Source organism: Maylandia zebra, linkage group LG7 (genome assembly GCF_041146795.1).
Source record: "Maylandia zebra isolate NMK-2024a linkage group LG7, Mzebra_GT3a, whole genome shotgun sequence".
In the NCBI taxonomy this organism is placed as follows: Eukaryota; Metazoa; Chordata; class Actinopteri; order Cichliformes; family Cichlidae; genus Maylandia; species Maylandia zebra.
In genome coordinates this window covers 69,067,031-69,083,683 of record NC_135173.1, presented here as the reverse complement: position 1 = coordinate 69,083,683, position 16,653 = coordinate 69,067,031, and the positions used below count along the sequence as shown (strand labels likewise).

Below are 16,653 nucleotides of genomic sequence, written 5' to 3'. Positions count from 1 at the left end.
CACACTCACACACACAGTTTCCTCTCAGGGTTGAAACACTGAATCTGGTTCATGTTGTGAGTGCAGACGACCTCAGCGTCCAGCATGGCTCCACCTGAGGAACGCTAACAGGTGGTGCAGTAGAGCTCTTTGGTCTGCATCGCCTGCCTGATGTAACGAGGACACAGCTCCGTAATGCTGTAGCCTTACCCAGGCACTAGGGGTGCAACGATACTGGTACCGATATTGAACCGTTCGATACAGTGCTTTCGGTTCGGTACGCATATGTATCGAACAATACAACATTTGTAATTTATTTTATCAACTTTCCTTCTGACAATGCTGTCTGTGTTGAGCGCTCAGTGAATCTGCGTTCGACTACTCCGCCTAGGCTGCACTGTCGAGCGCAGATCCACTGAGCGCAGCACAAGCTAGCGAGACAGAAGTTAAGCTCTCCTTGCAACATGGACCTCCCCCACTCTCATTCAGATGTGGCGTTTGGAACTATTTTGGTTTTCATGTGACGTATGACCCTGAAGGTAAGCGAGTCATGGACTAAAGTAAAACAGTATGTTGGATGTGCCACGCAATGCTCAATTACATGGGTGGGAGCTAGTGCGTTAGCGCAGTTAACTCATTAACGTGTTGGCCGTCCAGCCCCACGCACGGGGCGATCCGCGGTAGCTCGTTAACGGAGATTTGCCGTGTTGTGGCGTTAACGTCATTTCAGATTAACGCTGACAGCACTAGTGGGAACACAACGAATATGACTGCACATTTACTCCGACATCATCCTAGTGCAAAGACAAAAACAACAAGCAGCATGCTACAAACTTTACCCGAGTCATTTAGACAGCCGTTAGCACAGGATTCTCCTTATGGGGACCTGATATGTTTAATATGCTGCTGAGAATATAGCCCAGAAGAAGCGTATAGTAGAGCTTTTATTTTGGAAAGAGACATTTCTCTGTAATAAACTCTTTTCCAAAGATGAGAGATTTCTCCATTGGATTTATTTTTTTACTTTGTTGTTTCAGCAACATTAAATTTAAAAACTGCACGTTTGAGTTAAAATATATATTTATAATTTTAATAAATGACAAATTAAAAAGCATGAACATTTTTTTTGTATCGAAAAAATATCGAACCGTGACACCAAAGTATCGAACCGAACCGTGAATTTTGTGTATCGTTGCACCCCTACTAGGCACTGATGCCACAGGTGGCTGGGTGGAGTCCTGAGTGGTTCAGGGCCTCCACCTCCTGTAGACTCAATGATGTAGCAGCACACAGCCCTGAGGCCTGTCTGGGTCTAAAATCGCCTGCTGCTTGTAGTGAGGTGAAGTGGTGCAATACACCCTTTGCTCTTTAACGTGACGCATGTTGAAACTACAGGGTGCTGAAGGCGGACTACAAAAACTAAATCCTCTTCGATTTGTGGAGATGATATGAACGAGGCTGGCGTTGAGAGGAGGAGCGTCTGGGGTCGTATTCACCGACGTCAGCACAAACACTTCTTTGAATCCTGAGGCTCAGTTTGTCTGAAATCTGTGGTGTATGTGAGTCAAACACTCAGGATTTACCGAATTCAATCAAACATCCTGCGCGTGTTGTGGTCGCTGCTGCTGGGACGGTTCAGCATACGGGGACACTGAGTCCGACTGCACCATGTTCACCTCCACCCACACACGCTGAACTTTGTCCTCATAAATATCAGCAGCTGTAGGTCTGCTTCCACCTTAAAATACGTTAAGGACTGAGTGCCATCTCTCTCTCTTATTGGAGCTGACCTGTCAGTAACCATGGAGACCACAGCTGGACACAGCATCGCAGCTCGTCACGGGAGGCCAGATTATTTACGATGATGCTCGCGCGGACGTTTTCGCTTTGTGTCACACGCAGAAGGAAAACACACCTGCAGGGCCAAGCTCCAATCAGAGAGCTGCGCCACTGCACAGTCAGAGTGGGAGGGGAGGTGGAGGGCAGCTGCTCTGCTTGCATCGATGTGAGGAAATGATTCGATTCATCTTCATAAATGTCACGCCTCCTCCCGTTTGCTCCAAATGTCACCTCAGCTGCTTTCATGCGACTGTCAGATATCTCCTGGCCTCCTCCTCCTCCTCCACCTCCCCCTCACCACCTCCCCCTCCTTGCCTCCTTAGATTGGAGAAGTTTGGTTTTAAAGGCGACGAGGAGGAGGAGGAAGATGAAGGTATCACCTGCAATCAGCTCATAAAGCCTCAGGAACAAAGCAGCCGCGGCTCCTCCCGATGCAGCTTTCATTTCCTGTGTGGCAGGAAATTGTCTCCGCACGCTGATAACCGCGGCTGCCATCATGGCCGTTTATCAGCCAACCATCAGCCGTCCATCACCTGCCCGCCCACAGGTTTAATAGAGGACTCCGCTCCTCTGTGCCCACAGCTGATGAAACCTCAAACTGAAGTTTAAGATCTGAAACGACCAATCAGAGCACGGCGCCATTCCAGACTCAAAGCTCATTAGGCCGAGAGCTGCAGATGTTTACAGTCGAACCAAACCACCCTCTCTGATGTCTGGCAGTCGGGGGGGCGGGGCCACAGCAGGATGTACAGGTGGGAATCATGTTTGATTTGTGGTCACATGACTTTCTGTGGGTGAAGGTCAGCTGTGTGACAGGATTTATGAACATAGGCAGGTATTTAAGGTGTGTGAGAGCAGGAAACACGCCCCTCACCTGCGGGAGTTGTATGGTCCGTCCAAGCCGGAGAGGGCGGAGCCGTGGAGCCTTTCTTACTCTTTATGTCCTACCTGTCACATGACACTCGACGTCAGCGGGAAATCGCTCAGGTGGGGTGACCAGGTGTGTCAGGGTGTTACGAGTTGAAATATTGAGGGTGAGCACAAAGACAACGATTGGTCCAGGAGAGTTAGGATGATTTAATGAACACACGCGTGGGGACATGAACACTGCACGCCGACAGCATCGATCTCCGCCCAACGATACACAAGCAGTTGTTTTCATAACATCAGGGTATTGTTTATGACGCCCCCTCACGCGTCAAACAGATACAACACATGCATACGTTTCAACACCACTAATGTTCTGTTGACGACTTTCGACACATTTAAAAGGACATCTTCTCCGTCTCGAGGCCAGGTGCTTCCTGTTAATAACTCTCGCTTATCTCCTGGAGCAAACTGTCCCTTAGGCAGACACAATTTTGCATCACAAGCTTTTGCAAACTATTATTTGAACTCTTACCTAAACATGAGTCTAACTACTGTGTGTGTGTGTCTCAACCTCCAAATGCACTCTGACCTTTTACCAGGCAGAAGCTCTCTGTCTCCTCTATTATCAGAAAACAAGGTCCTGACTCTGAAAACAGTATTTCTTATACCTCAGCAGTATCATGCATCATAAACAATATCATTCATTCACAATAAGCCAGCAGCCTAATGTAATGCAGTTTAACAAATGTAACTCAGGAGAATAATGCAAACTAAAACTACATAATAATTCACAGTCATTATTCAGGGGCATAACGTGGCATTAATATCACAATCTCACTGCTTTTAAACACGCAGGTCCCTGTGTGCGTGTGTGTGTGCTCCTTTAAACATCTTTGTGGGGACCAGTAATTGGGAGGACCAAATGGCGGTCCTCAGCTGTGGTTAGGTCATTGTTGGGGTCAGGCATTAGCTCCTATTGGTTAGAGTGAGACAGCAGGTAAAGTGTTACATCAGCTCAATGTCCTCAAGGAGATGTGAAAATGAGTGTGTGTTTGTGTTCAGGTGTGTCTCTGAGCTGCTATGTGTGCTCTAATGATGTCACTCTGCTGCCAAAGTCTCCGCCCACCTGGAGACTGCTGTGGGTGGAGCTTACCCCCCCCCCCCTCCCCCTCCTGGGGGAGTATTTTTGAGGAGGCGGGTCGGCAGCGGCTCACAGCTCCAGCAGCATCAGCAGCAGCATCCTCCTCTTCGTCCTCCTGAGCGGCGGCAGAGCGACAGGCTGGAGTCCTGGTACTCGTACACTCACTGGTTCCCGATGGCGTCGGGCCACGTGATGAAGGACGATGGCGAACCCATCCCCAGGATGCAACCGGCTATGATGATGTTCTCCAGCAAGTACTGGTCGCGGCGCGGGCTGTCGCTGGACTCGGCCATGTTTGACCAGCAGCATCAGCGGCAGCGGCACACCGGCGGACAGATGGTGAGGAGTCTTCATCCTCCTCCTTTTAGACTAACTGGGTACTTTTACTCGAGTACTGTAGCTGAGAGCAGCTTCAGGACTTTATTGATTGCTGATCAGGAGAAGATAATAAGAAACTCTTTATTTCTCAAATTCTGCTCCAAAAGTTCAAAGTCAAACTAATTATTTCTACTTTTAGTACTTTTTTACTTGAATTGGCTCATCACACAACCTTCTTGCTGAAGAGCCTTTGAGCAAGGCAGTAATCCCATCAGCTCAGAATATTCATCCAGGCAGCAGAAACAGATCAAACGATTTAAAAAGAACTGCCCAGAGCGATCAGATCAGTAACTGAAGATTCATCTCCACACTCTAGTTCGACCCTCTGCTTTATGGAGGAACAAATGTGCCAAAAGAAATCTACAGGAACTAATGAATCTGACATGAATTTATGTTACAGAGTTCTTTCTGTGATACTCGTTATTTACATTCACTTTAATTTATTTATTCCTTTTATTTCTGTTTTATCTCTGCACCATTCTCTCTATTTACATCTTTTTCTAATGGCAGGAAATCTGTCAAAGAAAAGCAGAAAAACAAATGCAAATACAATTTAAACTCTAGCATGAAACGGTCAGCCTAAAGTGATGTTTCTGGACTGTATTTAAGCAATATTTCTTCTTTTTCTCTGGGCCAACATGAAAAACCTGCAGTCAGGCTGATGGCTCTGCATCGTTTACATCACACGTTAAATATTCCCTCCATGCAGCTTTGCAGGCGGCATTTTCCTGCCAGTCGGCTCACAGGGATCGAAGTTCGTCCACGAAAAACAAAAACCGTCCACAATCCAGACACTGAAGAAGAGCGAAAGATAATGTCCAGGCTCAGCATGAGGTAAAGAGTAGACTCAGAGTACACACTCAGAGTTGTGTGTCCGTGCTCACTGTGGGGTCTTTGCTGTCAGAGTTCTGGGTAAGCAGCGTGTCGTCGGTTGTTAGGCTATGGGCTGTTTGTCCGAGCATCCGTCGGCAGCTCCACATCTTTATTTCATGACGCTAACAGCTGTCAGAGCAAGCTGCTTCACGCCGTTGCCACCGTGTGTTTGAACAGCAGTTCTGGGGAAATTTGTCGCCGTCTGCATCAGATAACGCTCCACGCCTTTATGAGGCCGGGCTATCAGAGCAAGCGATCATACTGATGGCGTTACTGAGAGGAAGTCACCCAACCAGAAACAGAACTGTGCTTTAGTTTACGCAGTGGAAACAAAAGCACGCAGGTAAAAAGGTTTAGGGTGGAGAAAAGGCTCCATCAGCTGATGAAGGTCAGGTGGCCAGCAGACACACTGGTACAGTTTAAATTCATTCACAGCAGCAGAAGCACCTCAGCCTGACTCCCGCTCAAACACTGCCCCCTGCTGGTGGGAGTCTGAGCTAAATCTGCACAGGACACAGACGACTCACCCTCCTCTGTCACTCCGACCCTCTGCATGTTCCCTTCACTGCATCCATGAACCTCCTCTGAGCTCTTCTCCTCCTGCCTGCAGCTTCTCCCTTCACCTTTCCTCCTCTGCACAGGCTCAGACCATCTCAGCCTCTCTGAGTCTGAGCCGTTCCCCTGATGACAGGATTCTGTCCACACTGCTCACTTCCAACAAACATCTGAGCATCTCCACATCTCCAAACCCCTGACACTCTTTCTCCACCCACTCCACCCTGCCTGCACGCTCCTCTTGGACCTGGAGGTGCTGCTTCCTGTCCCGTTGGACTGAGGGCTGACTCACTGTCGCCCCCTCAGGTGCAGGGTGGCATTAAAATCCACAGGAAAGGTGAAGGGAGAAGCTGCAGGCAGGAGGAGAAGAGCTCAGAGGAGGTTCATGGGAGGGCCTAATGAGCAGGGGCGGATCTAGAAGGGTGGCATGGGGTGGCAAGTGCCACCCTAAAATGATCCCTTGCCACCCCAGTTTTGCATATGACAGTGTTGTTTATTAAAATAAGATAGCATTAACAGTTTGAGCGTAGTTACAGTCAGCAGTGAATATAAATGCTAAAACTGAAAATATTGCATAGTGTCCCCCCTGCACCAGTAACAAATGGTTCAGCCCATAGCAGGACCGGCTTTTTTCTTGTTTTCAGCAGCAAGCGATGCTCATGATCGTGCCAGAGCACATTTTGAACAACACCATGGGAATTTTGGATTTTACACAGGTGGGTGGATGTTACACTGTGGAAATGGAAGGAAGGTTTGTGTTATTAACCCTCTGTGGTCCACGGACACGCTGCACCTCCAGATCACATGACTGATGTAAGCTGACACAGCAACAAGCTGCAGCCACGCTGAGTCTCTGTTTCAGCCACATTGAAAGTTCGGACTTCAAAGTTTTTAAATTTTAATTACAGGCCAGTAAATCCAGAGTTATGATCATATATATATCAGCCACGCTTCGTTCTAAATACTGTCGTCACGTGTGTGTTTTAAGCGTTTTGTAAGGACAGCACGAAAACAGGAAAGAAAGGAAAAAAGCCACCTCTTTCTTATTGGTGGAAAAATGCACCATGTCGACCAATTAAAAAAAAGTCAACATGTGGGATTTGGTTGTTTAGGAAGAGGGAAAAGTTTGGGGAGTGACGGTAACAGGGCGAGCGAGACAGAGCGAGAGAGAGAGTTTAGATGTGGCAGATTTGTGACGTTTAGTGTGTTGTGTAGTCGTTCTGTTGTGTAGTCGTTTTGTTTAGTGTGTCAGTGAGGGCACTAATGACTGTCAGAGGCACATTTGCAACGTAAACACTGTCACTAAGTAGAAAACCAGCGGAGTGATACACCTGCTGTTGTCGGGCCTGCAGGTTTGTCCCTGTGCTCTTTTGTCTTTTGGTGGACAAACTTGTTTTTACTGGCACACATCATTTGTGGGGCATCTTATTGCCACACCTGATTGTTCTCTCATTTTAGTTTTAGTAATATTTTTAAATGGTTGTAGAAAATGAAACAAACGGTGTATTGGCTGCATTTTTAGATAAATAGTTGTTTATGTTTATAAAATGTACGTTTTATATTTGCATTTCAAGTTATAAACATTTACCCAACATGTCTGTGTTTTTTTACAGTAAAAAAACAACTAAAGTCAGTTGAGCTGAATTTAGTTGTTTTTTGCCTGTAAAAAGGCAATTACAAGAAAATGGAACAAGATAGACCCACCATCACAGGACGAATGGATCAAAATTATAGATGAAATACAAACTATGGAAGAATTGACCTACAGAATAAGGACTCAGGAAGATCAATACCATAAAAAGTGGGAGAAATGGACTGAGTACATAAACCCAACAGGATAAAGACCAACACACTGATAATGAGAAATGATCAAACTGTAGAAACAAGGAGATCCAACATGGGTTTGTTTTGTTATCCTACCTGTTGTATTTATCTTTTTGTTGTTGTTGTTGTTTTGGTGTTTTGTTTTGTTGTTACCCCCCCGTATAATGTTTAAAGAAAAACAATAAAAAGAAAGTAAAAAAAATAAATAAATAAATTCAGTTGAGCTGAAAAGAAAAAATGAAATGAAACAATCTGAGGGTGAAATACAAACGTAAACTCAAAGGAGTCACAAATGTCCGGTTGTATTTCAGACCTCAGGGTTCATCCAACAAATCATGAAAAATGAGGTTTACATGTTTGTTCATGACGGTGCAGATTTCTGACATTTTGTGTAATTTAAGCTGCAACAATGTGACTGTTTTCTAACAAAAACAGTGAAACTTAAGTTAGACTTGTGTTTGTAAATGAAGCGCCCCATGTTGTGTAGCTTTCTAGTGTTTATACTTATTGGGCTACATATTTATTTATCATACAGGCTATACAGTACATAGCATCAAAACTCACATGTTTTATGTAACTAAAGTGTGTAATCATGTGGGCTACAGACAATAATTAAGTTATCAACTATATTTATATGAAAAACGTGCATACTTACTGCATTTGAATCATTTAACCACATGTAACCACCTGCATGAGTGTTTGGGGGGAAAAGGCTTTGATTTTGCCACCCCATTTGATTTCTTTGCCACCCTAAGAAAATTTCTCTAGATCCGCCCCTGCTAATGAGACCTCCATCGCATAGTCAGAGGCCTGATTGGTTGATGCTTCTAAACATCTGTTTTGGCTCTCGGCGAAGGCGGTCGCACTTTTCTCCTCTCCTCCTCCTCCTCTCCCTTAGCTTCCCTGCTTAGCCTCTTATGTCCTTGTCTAGTCTCGTGTTTTTTGTATTACTTTTCCCTGGAACACTCTCTCACAGTCTGTTCTCTAAAACCTAAAAGAGGAATTATGGATTTGATCAACTGGTCTCTGAATGCAATTGACACCCCTTCTCAACGAGAAGTCTGGGCTCGGGTGAGCCTGAGTGCTGAAGATATCTACCTATTCGGAACCATGGTAACAGGGTTCTTGCTGATCGGAGCTGGCTTGGCCCTGACTTATGGAAGAATTAAGGAAGCGGAACCGGCTGTTCAAACCCCCACAAGGCTGCCCGCTGGGATTGGAACGATGGGACGAGGCGTGAGTTTTTCAAAATGGGCTCATTGAGTGCAGCATGGATAAGATCTTGGAGAACGCACGGCTGCCATGAATACTCAGAACAAGACCTCTGAGTGAAAAACTGGATTACATCTGGAGGGGCTCGCTCGAATAACACCTTTGAGCGCAAATTGGATCACATCTTGGGGAAGTGCACTGCAGTCGTGAGTTCTCAGAACCTGCTCTTTGAGCAAAAGAATGACAATATCATGGAGCGTAAGTAACATCATAGAGCCTCCCCATGATGGTATCAAACTTCTGTTCCGTGGTGTTATCATTCTTGTGATTCTGAGACCCCACAACTGCAGTGAGCCGTTCTGCGATGTGATCCAACTTTCGCTCAAGGGTCTCATTTTGAGCAGGCCTCTCTTTGATGTATCCCAATATATGCTCAATGGTGTTATTGAGTCTTCACGGCAGCTGTAAGCGTCTCCAAGGTGTTAGCCATGCTGCGTTCGTTGTGAGAGGTCGCGCCTCGTCCCATCGCTTCGATTCCAGCGAGCAGCCTTGGGGGGGTTTTGAACAGCTGGTTCTGCTCTCATAATTCTCCGATAAGCCAGGGCCAAGCCAGCTCAGATCAGCAAGAACCCTGTTATCATGGTTCCGAATAGGTAGATATCTTCAGCGTCCTCGATCGACAGTCCCGCCAGGCACATGATCCTCCGATTCTGCCACCCGTCCATCGTGTATCCGGCAGGGAAAGTCCCTCCAGGGCACTCGGGCTCTCCCGAGCCCAGACTTCTCGTTGAGAAAAGGGTGTCAATAGCATTCAGAGACCAGTTGATCAAATCCATAATTCCTCTTTTAGGTTTTAGAGAACGACAGTGAGAGACTGTTCCAGGGAAAGTAATGCACACGAGACAAGACAAGGACACAAGAGGCTAAGCAGGGAAGATAAGGGGAAGGAGGAGAGGAGAAAAGTGCGACCACCTTCGCCAAGAGATAAGCACGCACTCATCCCCCTCCCTTTCCAAACGCCTTCGATGCTTGTTTCCTGCGGGGGAACACGGCGGGTCTGTGTGCCGCGCTGGAATGGTAGCGCTGTGCAGGGCGGCTGCTGTGTTCGCTTCAGATTACTCCTCACCCCCCACCCAATCCTGTGGCTTGTCATGTCTTTCACAGAGTTGTACTGTGGACATTTATGTGCTTTTTGTGCAGAGGAGTTTTTTTGTTTCCTGTTCTTGTGCTGTCCTACCATGGAAGCACAGCATGAGTAGAGGTCTCTTTTTTTCCTCTTGTACTTTCCCATTGTAGTGTATATTTCAGTGTTTTTCTGTAACGCTACCGATCTCCGACTTGTATCCCCATGTGATGTCTTTGTTGTGTGTGTAAGCTTGGGGGGGGGGGGCGGTCCCATTTCACTGCAGGGCAACCTTCATGTGGCGAATAAAGCTTTGATTGATTGATTGAAACGCTTCATTTTGTCACAATAACCTCACGTTCTTTGTCATGTTTGTGTTGTTGCTGTCAGTCGAGGCGTCCGTCCTTCTGTCCCATCAACGAGAAGCCGGACAAAGAGGGCACAGAGGATTCTGGGAAAACGGCAGTGGTGTTTTCTCTGAAGAACGAGGTCGGCTGTCTGGTCAAAGCTCTCAGACTGTTTCAGGTCAGGAAGCCCTCAAAAACAGATCACGCCTGAACCTCTGCCCCACCTCCATCTTCACCCTCTCTGTCCTCGCGTCCTCCTGCAGGAGAAGCACGTGAACCTGAACCACATCGAGTCTCGGATGTCGAAGCGAGTTCCTAACGAGGTGGAGATCTTTGCAGACTGCAGCTGCAGCAAGAAAGAGTTCAACGAGCTGCTGGAGCATCTCAAAGACCACGTCAACATCGTGTCCTTCAATACGCCAGCACATGTGTGGTGTGCTGAAGCAGGTATGAGCGCGCTCAGGCGCACACCTGGATTTCTGGAGGCTTTCTGCTTTTGTCTTAACAGCTACTGCTTTAGTTTTAGTCAACTAAATGTGATGCGATTACAGCAGACGTAATCTGAAGTTGATTCAGTGACTCAAATCTAAAATGTAAAATTTGTGTTTTGAGCGGTGAGTGATTCTCCACGATGTTTACAAAGACCGCGTCTCTTCTTCTCTCCCTCTTCTGTTACGTTTTCATGGGAGTGGGCTGAACCGCCCCTCCCTCGTTGTTTATCAGGAGCAGATGGAACGCTGCACAATGAGGTCACTTCCGATTGGATCACTTCACACTCACCCCACCTTTTCTGTAGTACCTGATTAGTTCTGATTGGATCTCTTCATCTTGTTTTGACTAAAGTGGCCAGTTTCTAGCCACGTGCATAAAACGGCAAAGGTGGAGGAGAAGAGAAGTCGTAGGTGTTCACGTGCCGTGGAGCGATATTTAAATGACCACGCCTGTTTTACCGCTGGAGAAGGCGTCCCCTTCACCAAAGAAACAAAAACAGGAAGGAAAGAGACTATGTCTTCGACATCTAAGCAAAATCATATTGTCTTCCTCCGCAGCTCAAGTTCATCTCCTGAGCTGAAGTCAGGGAGCTAATACATGAAAACATGCATAAACTCGCTCATTCATTCCTGATATTGTCACATTTTGCCAGTTAGTGTCCTAAAAATCACACTTTTCCCCTGATAAACAGTTTTGACATTTTCACATTGTAAAAGAGCAGCTAACACAGGCTAACAGAGGCTAAAAAAGCAGCCAACACAAGCTACTGCAGCTAACAGAGGCTAACAAAGCAGCCAACACAAGCTAAAAGCAGCTAAAACTGTAGCTAACAGAGGCTAACAAAGCAGTCAACACAAGCTAAAAGCAGCTAAAACTGCAGCTAACAGAGGTTAACAGAGGCTAACAAAGCAGCCAACACAAGCTAAAAGCAGCTAAAACTGCAGCTAACAGAGGCTAACAGAGGCTGAAAAAGCAACCAACACAAGCTAAAAGCAGCTAAAACTGCAGCTAACAGAGGCTAACAGAGGCTAAAAAAGCAGACAACACAAGCTAAAAGCAGCTAAAACTGCAGCTAACAGAGGCTAACAGAGGCTAAAAAAGCAGCCAACACAAGCTAAAAGCAGCTAAAACTGCAGCTAACACAGGCTAACAGAGGCTAAAAAAAAGCCAACACAAGCTAAAAGCAGCTAAAACTGCAGCTAACACAGGCTAACAGAGGCTAAAAAAAGCCAACACAAGCTAAAAGCAGCTAAAACTGCAGCTAACACAGGCTAACAGAGGCTAACAAAGCAGCCAACACAAGCTAAAAGCAGCTAAAACTGCAGCTAACAGAGGCTAACAGACACTAACAGCAGGTAGTGGACAACACTGTGAAATGAAAAGCTATCATACAGAATGTAAAGGTTTGACAGGCCGCAGTGTTTAAGCGTTGTGAGACTTCTCTGTGTTCTTCTCAGATGAAGACGAGGTTCCCTGGTTTCCCATGAAGATCTCCGAGTTGGATCAGTGCTCTCACAGAGTGCTGATGTACGGGTCCGAGCTGGACGCCGACCATCCCGTGAGTCGTTTCAGTTCAACTTTATTTATAAAGAACAGCTCACAGATGCCTGCAACGTGAGTTCATCTTGCATTCGAGACAAAGAGGGGGCCAGACTGCAGTGTTTAGGGCCTTTGTGTGCAGGTCAGGGTGTTAAGTTTCTCCTTCGGGTCTTCGGGCTCATCTCTGAGTTCACCTCTGGACCTCCTATAGCTGTTTTCATTCAAGAGGAAAACTTTAACTGAGTCTGCAGCTGTCCAGCCTGTAGGTGGCATAGATCAGGAAGTGAGACCTGCAGAATGAGTTCCTCCCCACAGGTTGAGGTGCTGAGTTCAATGTGCTGCTCATCTGCCCCCTCACGTGGAAGAGGCGGGGCTTTTTACACACACCTGCCCGCTCTTCGATCCACACAAAATAAATTCGTCTTTGGGGCTTCGACACACTGGAGGAGGTCCAGCTAACGTGTCAGATGTCAGCCTTTCTTGGTGGGACGTACGAGTGGCAGCAAAGCTGCGAGCAGCCCATAGGTGCACGCAGAGGTGGCAGAAAGCTGGGCATGATGGGATATCTGTACTCTGACTGTGTGTCCTCTTCCTTCCTGTCAGGGGTTTAAAGATAATGTTTATCGCCAGCGCAGGAAGTACTTTGTGGAAGTGGCCATGAATTATAAGTTGTAAGTATGTTCGTCCGTTCGTCGTGTTTTCTCGTGTTTCACCTCTCACGTGTTTCACGTCTCGCGTGCCCCTCCCCCCACAGCGGGCAGCCCATCCCTCGTATTGAGTACACGGAGGAGGAGGTGAAGACGTGGGGCGTGGTGTTCAGAGAGCTGACCAAACTGTATCCGACTCACGCCTGCAAAGAGTACCTGAAGAACCTGCCGCTGCTCACTGAGCACTGTGGCTATAGAGAGGACAACATCCCGCAGCTGGAGGACGTCTCACTATTCCTCAGAGGTACGTCTCTCTGAACACGTTCACCTGAGTCCAGGTGAGCGGCTTACCTGGACTCAGGTGACCCATGAGTCACATTACAGATTCCAGAAGTTCTGCTGAAACATGAAGCGGGCCAGAGCTGAACAGGATGATGACCTCACTTCCTGTGTGGCTTCCTGTGTGTTTCAGAGCGCTCTGGCTTCACCGTTCGCCCGGTGGCAGGTTATCTGTCTCCCAGAGACTTCCTGGCTGGTTTGGCCTACAGAGTCTTCAACTGCACTCAGTACATCCGGCACAGCACCGACCCGCTCTACACCCCCGAGCCGTGAGTACCTCCACCTCACATCCACCTTTCATCCATCTCTAGTTTGATGAGTTTGATGATTTCCAGCTCAGCATCACGCAGACAAAGAGGTGAAATCCACTCTGTGTATTCAGTAGTTGTAGTGATCCATCTTTCCTCCTCCTCCTCCTCTCAGAGATACGTGTCACGAGCTGCTGGGTCACGTCCCCCTACTGGCTGATCCAAAGTTTGCCCAGTTCTCTCAGGAGATCGGTCTGGCCTCCCTGGGAGCGTCTGACGAGGACGTTCAGAAACTCGCCACAGTGAGTTTCATCATCATGGTAACGCTGCAGAGGTTCGAATCCAGCTGTGGGAGGTTTACGGAAGACTTAGGATAAAAGAAATTGAAATAAGCCAGTAAAATAATAAATAAATATCTCTTTAAGAGTAATGGTACTAAAAATAGCAGCTGTATGAGATTAAATATTTTACACCCTATTACACGTTAATTATATTAATTTCGAAAATTATTTCTTCATGTTTTGTTTGAGAACGATGAGAGTCCTATTCTCACCTTATGTAATGATGAAGTGTCACCTGATGGTGGCGCTAGAAGAACATGTTTCATCACCAACATGTTTTAACTTTACAGCATCACTTTAAAGTGGATCTGTTCTGTTAGAGTAACAGAGTAAAAGTACTCAGTTACTTTGAAGCCCTGTAACTCAGTACAAAACAGAATCAACAACGCAAAGACATGCGCTCTAGAGACTCAGTTTCACACAGTTTTTTATAGTCATACATCTCCATGACATCACAGAGATGGGACAGAAGCCCCACCCAGCTGCTGCTCAGAGCTTCTGTTTGTGAGGGTTAGCGTGGTTACACCCCCTGTGGTGCAAAATGATATTACATGAAAGCACAGGCCATCTGAACAGCTGATGTCTCTAACACAGAGGTTTGGACATGATGCCATAGAAACCAGTTTTTAAAGGAACCAATCAGTGATCAATCAGTGATGGAGCCTCGTGTGTTTCAGTGTTATTTCTTCACCATCGAGTTCGGACTGTGCAAACAGGACGGTCAGCTGAGAGCTTATGGAGCCGGTTTACTGTCGTCTATTGGAGAGTTGAGGGTAACACACACAATGCACATACGCGCACGCACACACAGACGCACACACGCACGGTGGAAGTGATGTTTGTCTGCTGATGTTTTTCCCAGCATGCCCTGTCTGAAAAGGCATGTGTAAAGATGTTTGACCCGAAGACGACCTGCAACCAGGAGTGTCTCATCACCACCTTCCAAGAGGTTTACTTCGTGTCGGAGAGCTTCGAGGAGGCCAAGGAGAAGATGAGGTAAGCAGCGAGTAGTCACTGAACGCATCGTGAATGTTTTAAAGTCTGAACAGGAACTAAACTCCTGCCTGGACCGAGCCCGCCGTGACTTCCTGTGCGTGCTTCCTTTCCCGCAGAGAGTTTGCAAAGACGATAAAACGCCCGTTCTCGGTGTACTACAACCCGTACACTCAGAGCGTCGACCTGCTCAAAGACACCCGCAGCATCGAGGACGTGGTGCAGGACCTGCGCAGCGACCTCACCACTGTGTGCGACGCCCTGGGGAAGATGAACACCTATATGGGCATCTGAAGCTGGGGACGCACCACCAAGCTTCTGCAGAACATCAGCCGCCATCACGCGTCCATCTACGCCTCTGAGTCCAATGTAGCAACCACAGGAAGTTATTAGCTATCATACCGGCTCATAGTCTGTATCACAGCGCCACGAATCCATCAATGACGACTTACTGACCAGGTCAAAGGTCACCGAGACCATGCCCAAGCATCTGCAGGTGTTTCCTCATGAAGGCAGATCCAGGACGAGGAACGCTCCCTGTAAGGCTTCCCACGCCGATCCAAAGCTGCGTTCACACGAACCACAGAGCAAAGTTTCACCTCGCTGTGTGCAGCATTCACGTCCCCGTGTTGCTCCGTTTGACTGCCTGCAAAGAGTCAAAGGCCTGTTTTTGACACTTTCAAGCCATCTACGTTCGTCTGAATCCCGTCTCTTTCGCTGCATTTCGGGCTGAACTGCTGAAAAGCATGGCGGCGGTTAGCTCAGTACGATCAGCTCATCAGAGCAAGATGTCGTGAGTAAGAAGGATGTCCAATAAGACCCTCGCACATTGACTCACCTCTTTCAAAACCCCCTTCAGCCAACCGCCATCCATCGTAGAAATGAACTTTTGGTAAATTTTTGCCTCGACAACTTGTTTCTCCTTTACTTTGGCGCCAAACTGCACAGGCAACCATGGCACTCTCTCAGCTGTGTGATGGATCCACAGTTTGGCTCAAAGTGCGACTCCCGCCTCATTCGCGTTGCGATTCCTCTGGCGTCCGTCTGAGCTCTCTCCATACTTCCTGCCAGCAGGATCGGGTGAATACATTGTTTATTGGATCAAAACGCATTCGCCTCTCTTCTTGTTGTCTCGTTTTCGATGTCACAGCGTGAAAGCTTCCCTTCGTGCTTGGTGTGAACGCTCCGTCTGAAGGTCCTCCCCTCTGATGAGCTTTGAGGTCTCGTGACTATAGAGCATCAGTGAGTCATGTGATCTGACTGAGGGTTTGTGTGATTTGTGGACTGAACAGGCGGTGCTCTCAGCTGATTGGCCGCGGCTGACTGAACTTCCTGTGCTGCTGTGTTGCTTCTGTACACGCCTGTAAATGATGGACCATTAAAGCTCCCGAGTGTCGCAGGTCTCTGTGTCTTCATTTTTACCTGCAGTGAGAGCATCATGCCTGCACGAGCAGAGGGCGTCCGACGGGTGGGGCTACCTGTGGTTTTAGTCCAAGGTTACAGTCTGCTGAAGTCCTCTGACACTCACCCCCACCATGGTACAAACTCAGTGTGTCATCCAGATGTTTGTGGGTGGGGAACAGCTGGGGGCTTTAGGGTGTTCGAGAGATGTTTGACTTTTAACCGAGACTCAAAGTCATTCCATCAGAATTGGCTTTTCAGTGAGTTTGTGTCGGTGGGATGTGATCCTGTTTCCAGGCTTCATGGCCCCATGCCCAGCTTTAAGCCAGGTTTGAATCTGCTGCTCGTAGAAAGGAGAAGTGCCCTCTCTCTTTTAACCATGTTCAGACAGAGTGCAGGACGAAGGAGATGAGATGTGGAAGTACTTCAACTTTGTTACTGGGAACTTATGAAGAAGAGAATAAACATGAAACTAAGGTTAGACAGCAGGAATATGAGGAACAACACGACAA

At 47.3% G+C, this 16,653-nt stretch overlaps 1 protein-coding gene across 3 annotated transcripts; it reads left to right on the top strand.

Annotated features, from left to right (window-relative positions):
* Positions 1-85: 85 nt before the first annotated feature.
* tph2 (tryptophan hydroxylase 2 (tryptophan 5-monooxygenase)) lies at positions 86-16,139 on the top strand. Of its 3 annotated transcripts, none has more exons than XM_076886999.1 (11): positions 86-518; positions 10,185-10,319; positions 10,405-10,588; positions 12,091-12,191; positions 12,776-12,843; positions 12,927-13,123; positions 13,292-13,427; positions 13,582-13,708; positions 14,425-14,520; positions 14,610-14,743; positions 14,860-16,139. In XM_076886999.1, exons 1-11 carry the CDS (start codon positions 507-509, stop codon positions 15,032-15,034), a joined length of 1,365 nt encoding a protein of 454 aa, XP_076743114.1. In that variant the 5' UTR covers positions 86-506; the 3' UTR covers positions 15,035-16,139. The 3 variants fall into 3 exon arrangements, with proteins under 3 accessions (XP_076743114.1, XP_076743112.1, XP_004571596.3); XM_076886997.1 differs by having other exon boundaries at positions 86-4,168; XM_004571539.4 differs by lacking the exon at positions 86-518 and adding an exon at positions 6,016-6,351.
* Positions 16,140-16,653: the final 514 nt, after the last annotated feature.

Bases quoted from the DNA above. Each gene is read 5' to 3' on its own strand.
- tph2 (XM_076886997.1), top strand. From the start codon at position 4,004: ATGGCGTCGGGCCACGTGATGAAGGACGATGGCGAACCCATCCCCAGG. The intron at 12,192-12,775 runs GTGAGTCGTTTC...CCTTCCTGTCAG, and splicing joins AGCTGGACGCCGACCATCCC to GGGTTTAAAGATAATGTTTA. The intron at 13,124-13,291 runs GTACGTCTCTCT...TGTGTGTTTCAG, and splicing joins CGTCTCACTATTCCTCAGAG to AGCGCTCTGGCTTCACCGTT.